Source organism: Opisthocomus hoazin, chromosome 7 (genome assembly GCF_030867145.1).
Source record: "Opisthocomus hoazin isolate bOpiHoa1 chromosome 7, bOpiHoa1.hap1, whole genome shotgun sequence".
Classification (NCBI taxonomy): domain Eukaryota; kingdom Metazoa; phylum Chordata; class Aves; order Opisthocomiformes; family Opisthocomidae; genus Opisthocomus; species Opisthocomus hoazin.
Genome location: NC_134420.1, coordinates 37,055,780 through 37,072,347, shown reverse-complemented (window position 1 = coordinate 37,072,347; position 16,568 = coordinate 37,055,780). Strand labels below are relative to the sequence as shown.

The 16,568-nt window shown below is 37.0% G+C and overlaps 1 protein-coding gene across 25 annotated transcripts in view; it reads left to right on the top strand.

Annotated features, from left to right (window-relative positions):
- The window catches only part of GPHN (gephyrin), a 347,846-nt gene that overhangs the window by 28,529 nt on the left and 302,749 nt on the right, over positions 1 to 16,568 (top strand). For 14 of the 25 annotated variants that reach the window (XM_075425619.1, XM_075425616.1, XM_075425608.1 and 11 more), the window contains exon 3: positions 9,037 to 9,131. The exons of the other annotated variants lie outside the window; for them this stretch is intronic. In XM_075425619.1, coding sequence (XP_075281734.1) covers positions 9,037 to 9,131 — 95 coding nt within the window. The remainder of the gene's footprint in view (positions 1 to 9,036; positions 9,132 to 16,568) is intronic. 25 annotated transcript variants of the gene reach the window in all.

The following is a 16,568-nucleotide window of genomic DNA, read 5'->3' as shown; positions in this document are numbered from 1 at the left end:
GGCAAGCCCGAAACCACTGTTGAGAATCAGCTTGCTAAAGGCATAACATCTAATAATAACCATTGTTCGTGTATATCAGGGAGCAGAAAGCTTAGCAGAGTGTTGGCGGGGCCAGTAGATGGTGAAGACATAAAAGGAGCAGTTGATGAAAATAAAACCATCGTGTAAAAGTTGTACTCTTTGCACTAATGCTCTGTACAGAGAGGATGGAGGAGCTTACTGTGCTAAAGTGTGTGTGGGGGCTTGCTTGGTTTGTTGTTTTTTTTTTTAAACGTGATGTGAATTTCACATTGAAGGTTTTTAGCAGATGTCACTAACTGTGAAGTAACAGAACTGTGAAAGACAGTGTTGTTTGGTTATTTTTTTAAGGAAATACTTGTCATTCTAGCAACTTCAGACCAGGAGATATGAATTCTGCGTTGAGCACACTTAAGAAGCTGTAGCAAAGACTGCTATGTTTTCAGCATATCTACTAGTGTATTGGGGAAGAGTTGAAACAGCTTTTCCTGAGGTTGCTTCTGTTCAGTCTGCTGGAAGGTTTTTAAACATCTGATGATGCCCTCTGTATGAGTGAGGATGTAATAAACATGCATTTTCAAAATGCTTCAGATGACTCTTAAAGGAATTACACTGTCCTGCAATAAGAAGCAAAGTCCTTCCACTTTTTAATAGTTGCTTGATAATTAGAAAAGTGTAAGAATAATTTGTCAGACTTCTCTGTAGAGGCATTTACCAACACAATCATGTTGGGATCTGCTCTGCAAGCTGTCATGGTTAACAGAAGAGAATACAAAACAGCTTGTGTACTACTTACTGCTTCTCATATTGCAAGTAGTAGGAGGAGGCATAAATGAAATTAAGACTTAGTAGTTTTAATTATACATATCATTAAAATGGCTTCAAAGTTAACCCATACTCGGATAAGATTTGTACTTTTAGTCTTTTGAGTAATAGTATGTAGTAGTGATCAAGTAATTTTTTACAGTAGGTATCAAAAGACTTTGCTTGCCATTTTGAGAATCAAGGTAGCATGTGCCTTTTATATTTCTACTTTTTTTTTTTTTAAAATTAGGACCTATATTTGCCAGAGTATGAAAAAAAAAACCCAGCAAATGACAAATACTTAGGGGTTCTACTGGTTTCTTTTTGAGATCTTGAAAAACATTTTTGTACTCTGTAACAGACATTTGATATTGATTGCCACTAAAGCTGAGAATTTCCCATTATTCTTGGTGATTCCAAAAGCTCTGTGGCCTTACTGGTAGTCCTAGTTTTAAGCTCAGGGTTATTGATTGGGGATCATTGGGGAAGGAATTTTCTTGCAGATTAGGTTAAAAACAGTTGGACTCTGTTTGTCTTTAGTTCTGGATGTGGTTCACTTTCCTAGGATTGTCTGAATCATTGGATGTGCTTCTGTATAAGAACAGGCTACATACTCGGTGCCAGTCAAAGACAGAAATAGAATGTAAGGACTTGGGAGGAATTGAGTGGTGAGTGTTATTATGCTGCTTTTTAAGCTCCTTGCAGAAGAATCTCTTAATAAACACCAACTGTTATTGTCCCCAAATTGGAATTAATATGAATCCAAAACATCACACTCTTTATTCGGTCTTATTTATGTAATACAACTCTTTTTGCTTAACTGTCTATGTCTTGTCTGTTTTTTTAGTTTACAAATCCTAATCTTAACTTGGGACCACCGACTGCTATTGCAATGCAAGTCATGTTTAGAATCAGGAAGCACTATCACTGTCTTAATTTGTTGTAAAGATTCTTAAATACTGTTATAACTATACTTACACTAGAAAAATGCTACTTAAGTGTTTCTCAATTTAGGAGTTGAAGAGCTTTGTGAAGACTTAGCACTTGCACATATTTAATATTGTGTTGTGAATTTTCCCGTTAACTTCAATTAAACAGGTCGGTGCTTTCAGGGGAAATGCATATGTAAGTCTTCATAGGATTGTGCTCGAAGTTGTGAGGCAGAAAGTAAACATAGTTGGCAGAGCACAAAGCAAGAGCGCATGTTTGTCTGTGTACCTGTCAGTGGTCGGAGCGTGCAGGTAGTCTGTCTGCATTGTAAGACCTACAGAGCTGACAGCTAGCATCTTTGCACCTTGAACTGTAAATAAACTTTAGTTTCAGATTATAGCAGATGTGCGTGTTCTGAATTCAGTACAAATACAGATATGTACCTTTAGCTGCAAATCACTTATACTAAGATTATGTTGATGTTTTAAAAGATACTGAGAATTATATAAAGGTCTGAAAATATTTCAGCAGTGAACTGTTTTAAGATGAGGAACTTTTAAACTCTTTAGTCTTATTTATCTAGTGTGCTAATTTCTCATAGAGTGTTACTGTGCTGTCTTACACTGTGCTACTTGTTTATGTTGCATATTGATAGCATTTATACTCAGTAACCTTTACAAACTAAAACTATGTTTGTGTTTTTAGAACCAGAGTCATATATCTGGGTCAAAAATCAAGAGCAGCAAACAGAAAGCATGCCTGGCTGAAGAGCAGCTGGAGAAATTGAACCTGGGAACTGTATTTCACAAATGAAAGATTTGATTTGAACATGAAACCCTTTTCAATAAGGGTGGGGGAAAAAAAGTACAGTCAGTGTGAGGATGGAGTGTGACAATGGATGTAAAAAGTATCACCTGCATCTCCCACATGTTCTTTTGCCTTTAGACATGAAGACAGACTCTGTGCCATAACTAGCCTAGGTGTGAAATTCTGATAAGGGATTTGACTCAGTTGGATCTGATGCAAGACCTGTGTTGTGGGCTGGTGTGTGCATAGCGTGTATTCAGCAACCTCAGACTCATTATAGGTTTCATGTGATCTGAAATGCCTGTAAAATAATGATAACCTGGACTATTGTATATGTTTTTGCTGTGCACTTCAGAACTCAAGGGTAGACCTTGTCTAATACAGTCTATCTGTAGCATCGTTCTTTCATAGGACTGTGTAGGAAAATGCAAATCTTAACCAGAATAGGGTTGCACAGCATGTTGGCCATTTGTAAACACTGGCTTCCTGCCTTCTGCTACAGACTTCACCCTAATTTTGGCAAGGAAGTAGAAGAGTTCAGTTTTATTTTCATCAAGTAGTAGAAATTCTTGCCAGTTTAGTAATAGATGGAGAGAAGGCTTGGCACTATTCTTGATGCCCATTCCCCTGCTTCCAGTCTTGGCCATGAGATTTTGGCAATATAAGCCTCTCATGCTGTATATAAACATCATTCTACTACAATTTGGTCTCTAGGCATGGGAAGAAATTTCTTAGGGTAGATATCAGTTATTCAACAGGCAATAGGTTTAAGTATTTTCAAAATAAAAATTTTATCTAAAAAAACTCCAGCATTTTTTACTTGAATATCGCTCTCCATAATCCCATCAATTCAGATTACTTGCCAAGGTATGATTTTCCCTTCAGAGATAACAAAGTCAGTGTGGTTCTTACTCTGTAAGAAATTTGCCATCATGAATTTGGCAGGGTGTGGGTAGTTTTATGAAAGGGAGCTGGTGTTTTTCAAGAAGAGTTGCAGCTTGCAGTTCTATGCAAGAGACTGCCTGAACAAATTGAGTTCATTTTGCTCTGTAGTCTATTTTCAAGGTTTGGGTTTATTTTGAAGTTTTTTTGGTACCAGTGTGGGGTAGTGCTGCCATGGAGATCTTTAATACATGGAACAGGTCTAGAGTATAGACAGTCAGAGAATCACCTATGATTTCTTGGCATCAGAAATGCGTTGGTATTTCATGAAAGAGAATTTGGACACTGTAACTTGTGAATGCTTTTTGTGAGAATAATTTTAGGGTCTGTGTTCTGCAGATGATGAAGGGCATTGATTTAAAAATCGCAGCCCCTTGTTCTGCTCATCTTATGCTTAGAATTTTACAGTTAGTCTGAGAGGTGATATCAAAAGACAGTTTTGAGAAATGTGCATATGTGAAATGCAAAACATTTTCTTACAATGCGATGCATGCCTTTGGCATGTTTTCAGTTTTTGAAGTGGTAATTTTTGGAAAAAAATTTATAAATATGCGGGCATTTTGCAGTGCCTTTGTATATAATGTGAAATATTATCAAAACAGTCTAAAGGTGACAAGACACAAAGGTGTAATACTGTCTGTGAGAAAGAACAGATGACAGTTGCACATGTCTGTTGCTCGATTCCTTCAGCTTTCTTAGAGTTAATGAAGGTAGAACTGCATGCTGTTTTCAGTAGCTTTTCAGGGCAAGGAGTGTGTCTGTTGCTCCAGGAATGTGATAGTACTGAATTTTTGCTCAAACCTCTTGATTGTTAGCCCTCTGACCAGTTGACACAGTAGTCTTCTGTGATTTGACTTTAAGCAAATTCTTCTCAAAAACGTTAGTAATAACATTTGGTTGCTATAAATTATGGAAAAGGCTGTCTAAATGTGCTGAGTACCTCTTCTGTTTTGTTAATGAAGTTACTTCTTTTCTACAACATGATTTTGCATATATGAAAGTCATTTTCAGGTCAATGGTTACAGAGGGGTGTCAGTGGAATTTTGTTCATGCTGTAACACAAAATACTCGTGCTTCTTACAGATCTCAGACTTGGATGTCTAACAAAGTACCATATAATGACTGTTAAAAAGAGCAGAGTAACAAAAATGCTTCCCGGCTTTTAAAAAAATCTCTTTGCAGTCTCCTGAGCTCAAGTCTTGTTAATATATTTAACTAGGATGACTGAGTTCCTTAACAATGGGTGCATTCTTTCACTTAACTTACACACCAGTGTACACTTGTAGAGGCAAAAATCTTGCCTACCTTAGAAAATGAGCCATCATTGTCTCTAGATTTCGTAGAACAATGGGCTGTCCTGTGGAATCATAGAAGTTGTTTGAATGGAACCTCTGGAGATTTTATGTTCAATCTGAACAGCCAAGCCACATTTTTGTTGCCATTGCACCAAAAAATTTGTAATTCCATTTTGGATAGTTGTAAGTTGCTGTTAAGGAACAGTGTTCCTTGCTCTTTGCCATACTGAATAAGCTCAGGTCCCTCAATCTGTCTTCTTTGTGCATGTGACATGGGCCCTTGACCATCATAGTGCTTTCTTGTGGACCCTCTCTGATTTTTAAACATTGCTCTTAAGTTAGGGGATCCAAAACTGAACACCACTGTTCCAGTTGTGGTGTCTTGAGTGCTGAGCGGAAAGGAACAGCAACTTGCCTGATCTGCTGGGCACCTTTCTAATTTTGCCCACTCCTTAAGTTTCTCGAGGTCTCTGGGTTGAATCTCTGACATTCATCAATTCAGTTACTCTCTCTAATGCCATCCGCAGATTTGCTGGAATGTAGGCTGTCTCGTCATTCAGGTTGCTGATTGAAAAAACAAAACAAAAAACAACAAACCAACCAGAATTAAACCCAGCATTGACTCCTTTGGTATTCTGGTCTTTGCAAGCTGCTAAGTGAATGTGGAGTCATTGATTATTACTTTTTTGATCTAGATGGTCTGACTAATTTGCAGTCTACCTAACAGCTCATTCTTCCAGCTTGTGCTTCTCAGCTTCCAGACAACATACTGCTGGTTTCCCCACTCTTTCCCAAACGCACCTGGTACCTGCAGTTGTCTGGGAGCAAGCTTTGCCTGTATGGAACAGGACAAAAAAGGCATTGAGTATTTCAGTCTTTTCTGTATCATCTGTCACTGGGTTGTCTTTACCTATCCACCAGAAGACTCTTGTTTTCCTGAACTTCCTTTTGCACTAATAATACCTGTAGAATTTTTTCTTATTGTCATATTCGTTCAGGAAAACATGAGTCTTCCTAATTCCCGTCCTGACTCTCTTCTTGATTCTTGTCATTGAGCAATGCTTTTATGCTCCTCCTTTGTTGCCTGTTCTTATTTCTACTTATATGTTCCATGCTTGCCATCTTCTTGTTGAGAGAGAGTGTCCTATCCCAAAATATATGAACAAGCAAATTTCAAATGGATGTGAAGGGTAGAGGAGAGAATGTTTTTAGCATATGCTTTGTTAATGAGACTATTATTGGTACAGAGATTTATTTCAGTTGTCTATAATTAAACAAGATGTGAGCAAGTAAAAGGGATTCAAAAAGTATCTCCAATAGCCCACGCTACTTGTATAAATGTGTAGGGCTTGTTTCAAGCAGCTGTTTACATTTGTGTTTTTAGTCAGTCATGGGCATCATTTTGCCTCTGCCTCATTGTTTAACCCGTCAGCTAAGCCCTAGGCAGCCGATTGCTCAACCCTTCCCTTCCCCCCCCAGTGGAATGGGGAGGAGAAGCAGACAAGGGGAACCTCAGGGGCTGAGATAAAGACAGTCTTACAAGACAGTAAAGGAAAAATACTACTAATAATGATAGTAACAATGATAACAATGAATATGCAAAACAAACTATATACAATACAATTTTTCTAACCTCCTGATGACCAATTCACAGCCAATCTCTGAGCAGCGATCGTGGAACCTAGAAACTGCAAATTTTGCAAATCTTCTGAAAAAATTCAAACTCCGGACAAGATTGGATTCGAACTCATGGAAATAAGAAAGGCAGATTCCCACCCCTTGGCCAACCCCCATTTCTAAACTGAGCAGGACACCTATGGTGTGGTATATTTCCATTGGCCAGCTTGGCTATCCGTCTGGCTATGCTCCGTTCTGGCTCCTGCACACCTGCTCATTAGCTGAATATGAGAAACTGGAAAAAGTCCTTGATTTCGTAGCTACACCTAAAAGCATCAGTGTCATCAACATTCTTCTCCTACTAAATCCAAAACTCAGCAGCTACTGGGAGGGAAATTAACTCTATCCCATCTGAAACCAGGACAGCTAACTAGGAGCAATCTGAACTTACTGTTTGAGCTCAATAGTACCAGTAATCATTAGGCTTTAAAACATGGTATTTGAGAAAAATCAGTTAAGGAGGAAGGTTCAGCTTTAAGTGGCAGTGTATTAATGCCTGTTAATAAGATGTAAATATTCTGTCTTTGACTGTTGGATCCTATTTCAGGGTCAGTGGCTTTAGTAATCAATCTTTCTGAGAATGGAAATGTGTGGTCTTAAAAGCATGAACATGTTATCTATCCTTTATAAAAAAACCTGCAATACTTATCAGTGAATTGTCTTTCTACAACATAACAGTGGGCAACTAGATCTTTGTTTTCCAAAGTAGACCTCGTGTTCCTGTTGAGGATTGCCTCCTTCCTGTCCTTGCCTAGAGCACCCACAGAACAAGCGTAGTTTGGATGCGAGAACACTGGAAACTTTCAATGGACCAAACTGAAGCACTTCTATTTGTTTTGTGCTGTCTGCAGCGATGGCCAAGGAAGTCTCAGAGGAACTGATATTTTTCAAATAGATAAGAAGGTCTGCCCAGCCAGAAATTGGACTGTGTCCCTAGGAGCCATGGTATTTACATGGCCGGAATATATCTTACGTGGAAGAAAATTAAAAATGGTAAAAGTGCGCTCTTTCAAAAACAGTACTAACAATGCAACTCCTTTGATCTTCTTTCCAGCAGAGGGGTTATTTAAACATAACTTTTCAGTCATCAGTAGTTGTAGTAGTCCTTTTTTCTTAACATAGAATTGTTGTTGAATTTTGCCTTCCCTGGTATACTTTACTGCTTAAATCCCACTGTTGATACCTGTATACCTTCTTGTGTGAGAAAAATAAGGTATCGACTTGTTGAGTTGAAAAATTCTTTCATGTATGTATGAAAGACAGCTGTATATGTGGTTCTCAAGGAACAGAGTTTGAGAGAGTTTTAGTTTCTGTTTTGCTGAGTGAAAAAGAAAAAGATTTTCAGGGAGTTGGTTGGTGTAATGAAGTGCTTAAATCAGCTGTAAAATGAGTTTATTATACTGAATAGCTATTTAATGGCGCTTGTGGAAGGTATTGTTTAGAAACTGGAATGTTTGGTGGTCAGGCAGCTGAATTTCATACTGATAAAGTCTTATTTTTAGTAGTATGTAATCAGATGATCTGCCTTCATGATACAAATAATTTTGAATAAGGATGTTTTCCCCCCTGTCAAATAACTGTGTATTTTTGACATGTTTGTGCCATCTTTGTGTTTGCAATGTTCTGCCTCTGTCTCTTGTACTGTTCTTTGCGTACTTAAATGTTGCAATTCCCAGACTTGCCTTCTGCAGCAGACAGACTCCCTTAGGTCTATTTCCCCATTTCTTCTGTTTAAAAAAATGTAACCAATCCAGATATTTTGCTTTTTCATTCATTGAAATGCTTGGCAAGGAAAGAAACAGACTTCTGATCTGTGGAGGACTACTTTGGAATCTTTTTCAAGGCAGGAGCAGAGACAGGAGTGGCTGTTAGATGCCAGACTCTCAAAGGAGCTGTTGAAAGTCAGACCAGCCTTTGCTACATTCTCTGGCTTGTTCAGAATGACTTTTTTCTGAAGTAACTACAGTTTTTACAGATGCTGTTTTCTCTAATATAATATTCAAAGTGGATCTTTTTATTCCGGAGATCTTTACAAGTAAAACTTCCTATTCCAGGATCCTTTTCAAATGCCTGGTGTTAGATCTTGACTAACACCAGCAAAGCTCTAATTACAGGTAGTAAATCAGGCTTCACAGGCTGCAGACTGTTCCAGGGACATGACTAATTTTTTAATGGCAGTGCTACTAGAAATTACACAACAGGGATGTGAACCAAGCTCAGTGAATGTTAGTATAGAGATTAGTATTTCTGCTCTGAATTTCCAAGCATATATGACATATCTTATACAGACTATCCCCTGGGTCACTGAGTCATATTTTAATAATAAACCCTGCTTCTCACATCCCACAGTGGGTAAATTCAGCTTTAGAACTCCATATTCTTCCTTTTTTAAAAAAATTACAAGTATTGTGGACTATCAACTGCTTCCTGTGTTTCTTATTTTATTAAAATGTATTCTTTCTTGCTTGTAGTTTGATAAGGAGTTGTCTCAGAAGATAAATCAGCATTGTCTGGAAAGATTGAACATGAAACTACGACATAAGAAATTTGTTTCCTTTTGTAGCAATTGCTGTTCTCCCTACCCATTATTGGATGTTTGTTCCCATACCAAGGCCAGCCCCCTGTCTGTGCCAGCACAGCAGTTTGTGGAGCTGCAGTGTAAGTTGGATTTGTTTACTGTTTCTGACTTTTTTTTGATGGCTTAGTGACTGTGTGGCTTATTGATTGTTTATAAAATTGCTGCAGAAGTTGTTTTGTTTGCACAGCCAAAGGGACAGTTAGAGTGGGAGCAAGAGGCAGGAATATGAAACTCTTAGGCTGACATTTCTGCTAGAGTTAAGTTATATAGTGCACTCATGACTTTGTTCTTTGGCTTTGAAAGCCATTACTTCAAACTAACAAGCAAAAATCTCTCACCATAGACCCTAATGATCCATGGTACTTACTTCATCTGATCAGACTTTATAAGACATTTTTTCCTGCACATACCCTGAGAGAAAATTATTGAAGTTCTATGGTATGTATGTGGTGTGAAATTTCATGTCAATCTGGCATGTGCCTGACCATCCTGAATCCTGTGATCTGTGGGCTGAATCTTGCTTCTTAATACAGGCATGAAAAGCATGTCAAGAAGAGTGTCTCTGTATTGGGAATGCTGGTGTCCCTTCCATCCTGCTGGGTACCTTGGCAAAGCTCTTAGCAGCTGCATTATCTGATAGGAAGAGATAACCTCCTTCTAGAAGTTCTTCCTGTTCTACAAAGTCTGACGTGTCTTCTGTTTTCTGCTTTTCTTACTATGTATTTGAGGAATATTCTTGAGATTATTGTGTCCTAGCAATGCCTGGCTGTCATAAATGGCTGCTGGAAATACACTGGCAGTCGCAGGATGCATCAAAATTGCTCCTTGAGTGGTAATAAGAGCTGATGCTTCATTACATGACTTGGTACAAGGGCTGTAGTGGCTGTTGCCTGTCTTAGTGTATAACGGATTTTGTTCCCCACTGGCCTCTTCCCTTTTGGTGTGGAAGAAGACCGATCATGACATCTCTAGGCTTCTGCCAGTTAATCAGGGCTGCATACAATGAGTGGAAGTACAGTAATAGGAAGTATGTTTAAAACAAACTGCTTATTCAAAAGCTAAAATAGGTTTTGAAGGTTTCTTATCTTCCCTTTGGGAATGCTTAAGACTTTTACACCTTAATTTCAAGAAATGAGTCTCAACAAAATAGTAAATAAAAGTAAATAGAAAAGTAAGTAGCGAAATAAAATGGCTAAATAATTAGCCATAAATCAGTAGGACCAAACTTGAAAATTGGACTGAGATTATTAAAGAAACTCAATTACACATTGAGAAGTTTATTTTAGAAGTGTAAGCTTGTAAAACTTAGTCTAAATATGTGTTGCTTTGTCTCCCTTTTAGGTCTGAAATACAGACAAGTGAAGTCTCTCGAGATAATTCTTTTAATCTGAAAACATCCACAGTAGAATAAATGTCCACTGATTCATTAGTACTGGTGAATCCTGAGAACATTTTTGGTGTGAGAATCTCACAGTGTGTGCCTAATTTTGTTTGTCTATATTAAAACAGCGCTTGCAATCCTCTCCCTTTTTTCTTCAGAAAATGTCCTGAAGCGGCAGATCTGCTGCCCACCAAAGGTAAACCATCTTGAAACTGCAAATAGCAAAAAATATGTGTAAGCTGTTCTTTTCTGTTGGATAGAAGTGTAGGTAGTTACTGAACATGCTTGTCTGTAAGCTCCGGGTACTTAGTGATTATTTCAAGGATATGTGTTCCACATAAATAAGCATGCTGGATCTGAGGGCTTTTTATCAGAAACAAGCAATTTTGAAGCAGAATAGAAACAAGCTATAATAGATGAATTACAAATTGATTTGGTTTTGCCACATAGTTGTTGCCAGAAACTTGTCTTCAAAAGGTTTTACGTAGAACACTTTAAATACTTTATTTGTATCTTGATGTTTGAGAACATCTGCCAAAGAAAAAGACAGCTGACCACATGTGTTTCTCTCCACATCCCATGGAAGCTTTTTGGTATTAAGACGTTTCCTTTCTACTCTTGTAAATCCACTTTGGAGATACGCCTTTTTAGTCTGACATCCTAGAAGCTGTTTTACCTGTTTGTTCAGGTAATCGTGCATGTCCCCTTCCCTTCTTTCCTCATGCAGGATGGCCTCATGCGAGTAGAAGTTATGCGTTTGTATTATTCATGACTTCTCTGTTTTGTCTGTCTCTCCAAAACCAGGGTGTTTTTTTTTTAATCTCTGGCCTTGCTGAAAGGGTTCTCTGAGGAACAAGTATTTTGTTACATTGTGTTATTTCTTTCCAGAATGTGTCTAGTTTTCATCATTGCTTTCTTTTCCTAAACCTCTCTGATCCCTAGAACTGACAGGCTCTTTCAGTTTGGTAGCACTTGTGTTATAAAAGTGAGGGAAATGAAACCTTTATTCCTGAATACTACCAAAAATACCCAACTACTATTTGGGCACCATTTTCTCTCCATTCTGTGGCCCTAATAGGGGTTCATCGTCAATTGCAGTTTTTTGGACTGGGTGGTCACAAGAGGAAATTAATAGCATTTCATTCCACTTAAACAGTTCAGAAGTGGAATTGAGGGATATTACAGGTCAGTCGTATTTCCTATTGAGTTTATTTACTGTCATAATTTTTTCTTCCCTTGCTAAGCCTCTTAATCATGCCTCTCTACCTCCCATACCTTTTTTTTTTTTTTGAAGCAAGCAAAACATTTTGGCATCAGCTAAAATAAGCATTTTATGTTAGGATATTTAGTGATGGTATGTATTCCCCTCACTGTCATATGTAACATGGAACAGGTTTTGGATAAGGAGCATGTAGGACAACATACTGTTTCACTCTTTGCAGTTTTGAAAGAGGTTAAGCGGGAGAGAGCCTACAAGATTAACACAAAAAATTCTGATATGGTTTTGTTTTGTTTTGCTTTTGCATTATCTTACCATAGCATGACAGCAAATACAGATCAATATGCTTTACATAGTACATAGGCATATCTTTAGGTCAGTGGCTAATGCAATATAAGAACTTGCAAGGTAGATGTGATCTACTGTGTTTCTACAGTAGCTGAGTGGTTGCCAGTGGCAGGACATTACTTGACTGGTAACAGATAGTGTTCCTTGCTGGCAGCTTATGAATTGAGTCATGCATAAGTATTGACAGAGGGACTACAATAATTTTATATGGTTTACTATATTTGAAAAATGGATCACTTGTGAAGGATCAAGTTACCTGTTTTCATGTGTGTATTTCTCCATGTTTTTGAGGAGTGAAAAAGCTTTAGCTGCAGTTTGAAATAACCAAAATCCTTTAGTTCATTATAGATCATCAAACTTGCTCCAAATTCTCTCACTTGTTTAGTATTATTGAAAGGGTTCTGTGTGTGTATAGGTTTATGTGTACACATGTGTTTATATTTAGATTTTGTTTGTTTCTTTTAAGTAAGCTGTAGATATGTCAGATGTCAGAATTTTGGCATGGAGGGAATTCTTGAAAATTGGTACTGGTGCTAACTTGTGTACTGTGAAACTCAGGATGCCACTTGATCATGAGAATGTCTTTATCCCACAGTGTATGTAGGCTTTATGTATGAAGAAAAGAGCACTCAAGAAATCGTGATGGTTTATGTATCCTGTTGGAGATTAAGGAGGTTGCTGCTTAGGACCCTCTTTCTTCTTGTCTAAAATGAAGTAATAAAGGTAGTTGCTGACCTGGAGACCTTATATGATCTCTATAAACAATGAGATGAGGATATGATTATATTTTGGGACAGTTCAGCATTGCAGTGGCCTGCTATAATTGCTAATCTCTTAGGTCCTACTTCTTATGTGGGTAAACTAATACAGATTTTCAAGCAGAGAGGACATGGTTCACTGTCCATAGTTGTTTGCAGTGAAAATCACTGTTGTGTGTTCTAAATTACCTGCTTGGGTTTAGGATTATAGTAGTATATCTCAAGCTTCTGAATGTGCAGGAAATGATTTTTTTTAGAAATTCTGTTCAGATACAGTTTATTAGAATTTGCCCCTTTTCTTCCTTAGGCTTCTGATTTATGATCTGTTGATTTATGCAAGTGTTTACCGAAAATGGAAGTCAGTACAAATCCTGCTGAACAGCTAAAGAGATTACGAGTGCAACTGTTGATGAGACTCATTATTAAAGCTACAGTGATGCATCATTACACTGTATTGTGCATGGCTTGTAATAATGTAGTTGGTGCTTTTTTTTTTTTTGAGAATCAGCATTTCAGGTATATAAAGCAATCAATTTTTTTTCAATGTGAATTTTCTATGAAAATGCTTAAGCTATTCAAAAAAATAAGCATTAGGGTAGTAAAGCAAAGGTTCTTTAATTTTTACATGAATTCATGCTTCCTGTCAAGCAAAAGGTGGCTCTTATGTTGTTAGTGTTTTTATATGTTTTCTTAGAGATATGATATATTTGCATAAGTATCCCAAAATAGATGACTTGTGGTAGGATAATGAAGTCATACACAGCTTTCTGCACACCGTTGTTTTTTTTTAAAATGTGCTCATATTTCATTGTGAAATGAAATAATCTTCAAAAACTTTGTTTATGACAATACATGCCAACTCTTAAGTCATGCATTTGTGATAAATCGTGGCATGTAGTACGTGTGTAATATTTAATGTTAGAAAAGTTAGAAAATATAGAGAATAAAAAAATACGTAGGTTGTAGAAAAGCTTGCATACTTCTAGAATAAACTTCCATGCTGTGTGCTTCATAGCACTGTATGTAGAAGGCTAAGTGAAACAAAATCATAAAATATTTATTAGAAAATTCAATGTATTAACATCAGAACAGTGAAGTATTAGAAGTCAGAATTAAATGAGCTAATTTTGTTTTGTCAGACACAATTTGATATTAAATAGGAACATAGAATTGTCATATTTTATCAACTCCTACATCTTTTTACTTTACTGTCCTGATCCTGATAGTGACTAATTACAAGTGTTTGAGAAGTCAGTAGAAGCATTCCAGAACAGGAAGGTCATTTACTTCTGCAGTTCTTCACAAACTTGATCTTCATATAGGGCATTGACATATATTTCGAAATATCTTCCAAAATTACTTGTGTTAATTTTGAGACCTATATGTTAACTGGCTGTTGCAAGAAAAACAAACTACTTTTGAATTGCTTTTCTTTTGGTTAGTGGTGCCTTGCAGTGATAGCTTCCACACTTACATCATAATGTAGATCGATACATTTCCTTTCTGTGCTCATGATTTTTCTGTCTTCCTGAATATATCTGATGTCTTGTTTTGCGATAGTTGGGAAGCACGTGAGGTGCCAGTTATTCTGTTCTGTTTATTCATGTCCATGTTTATTAGTTTTCTTTTCAGTAACTATGATATCTTCATAATAATTTGAACACGTTTTTGCATAGATAACCTATGCAGAGTTTTTAAGAAGCGTCCAAAAGGGACATGTTTATGCTAGTGTTGCAACAAAGTATTTGCACCTGTCACTAGTAATTGCTTTAAATTTTACTGAAGTTAGGAAATCAGCTTTTTTTAATTTTGCATAACTGTGTGTACATTGCATTATTTGTAAAGAGTGCATACTTTTGAGCTGATAAACCCCTTTAAATTAGTGGAATTAAAAACCTTGAATGGAGAAGATAGTAAGTCATGCAGAAAAGGTGTAAATCCCTTCTGACACAGTAGCAGGAAAAAAAGATCTTTCCTTCCAATAGTCTTTTCTTCCGGCTGTCAAATTTGAAACACATTTATTACTTGAACAACTTGCTTACATTTACACTTGATTTGTCTTTTGTTACTGTACATACGAAAATTTAGTGTCTTGCATCAAACTAATATGTCGGATGCCAAATACTATAAATTTGTCAATAATTACTACATTTGTGGTATCTTCTTTATTAATACAAAACCCATAAGTGAATTTTTGATAGCACATAATTTGAATTGGAGCTGGCTTTTGATTTTGTCACTATGAATGTGTTAATCTAAACTACTTGCTTTTCTTATATGCTGTAGGCATGTAAGGACATGTTCATGTTGTGTGACAAAGTGTGGTGCAGAAGATGACAGAAGAGTGGAGTCTAAGCTAGCACCAGACCTGGGAACAGTACAATTGCATTAGAAGCCCTTTAGTAAGGAGCCCTTTCCAGAAGAGAGAATGGCTTGTGTTTGAAGATAGCCTATCAAAGGCCTGCTGCATCCAAGAAATAGGCTACATTAATAGGGGTTCTTCGTGTATGACACCTTCCCGCTCTCCTAACTTTGTATGTTACTCTTCGGACCTTGAAATGTCATGTGACTTCGATGTCATTTCCAGTTTAAGTAAAGATTTTTTTCTTGCTCTACATGAATGTTCATTAAAGAAAAAATCAAATATATTGGTTTTTACATTATCCTAATTAACATGGAAGCAAACGTTAAGAGCTCAATGCTGATAATGTTGTCAGCCTGAAATTCTGGAATACTTTTCATCCTTCAGTAAACCCTTAATAAGTAGAGTGACTACTTAGACTGAAAATCAGATGCTGTGGTAGGAGAAATCCATAGTGGATTTCTGGGTTTAGTTCATGCCCTTTCATGTCTGGTGAGTTTTATGAGTGTATATGAATACCACCGGAAGCAGTAAGTGAATGGCTTAAAGAACAGTCAGCTAGCTGCAAAAATACTGAAGAGAAAAGCTGAGATGGCTGTATGGAGGGCACTTCATAGCAGCGCCCTCTTGCAGTTACACAGAGGTACACACAGGGCCTATTTCCTGTTTGCGAGTGTGTTTCTACAGTATATTTGCAATTTTTATTAGTGCGAAATGTCACAGGAGGTCTGCAAGCAGTGAAAAAAATGTAGGAGTCTCATTGTATGTGGAAAATTTGTGTGATACATTGTATATATAGTTATTTACAAGTTTGCAGTGGTTAATTGGTATTGCTTGCTAGCAATCATTCAAAAAGATATATATAGTAGTCATTGTGTCAGCAAGAATTTTTGAACTGTTTTCGTTAAAGGAGATTTTTGATCAGTGTGCTCTCTACTGTAAACCTGTCCATATGTCCATGAGGCTGTCTTAATAGTTTTAATAAAACTCTGCCATATTTTAAGACTATTTAAAAAATACTTTATTAGCATTGCTGGTTTGCAAGCTGTGTGTATATTTAGAAAGTCTTATTTAATTAGAGTCTTCTTGTCTGATTCACTCGATGATACAATGTAGCAGTGACTTTTTCCCCATCACAACTGTTTCCATGGAGATGAATAGTGACAATACTCAACGAATGAAATGTGAAATTAAAGGTGAGTTTAGAGGGAGAACACTCACTCTCACATTTTGTTGATTGGCTGGATTAACAGGCAACTGAAATCATGACTTTTAACAACATTGCATCAAAACGTGTGAATGATTGCTCGACTTCTCTGATTCTTTCATGACATTTGCCTGTTTTCATCCTTGCTGGTGTGACTAAAACCTGACTTACAGTACTCCGTGTAAATCTGTTGGATGTGTAAGTGGCTGGGTTATTGCATGTGAAGTTTGTAATGTCATTGG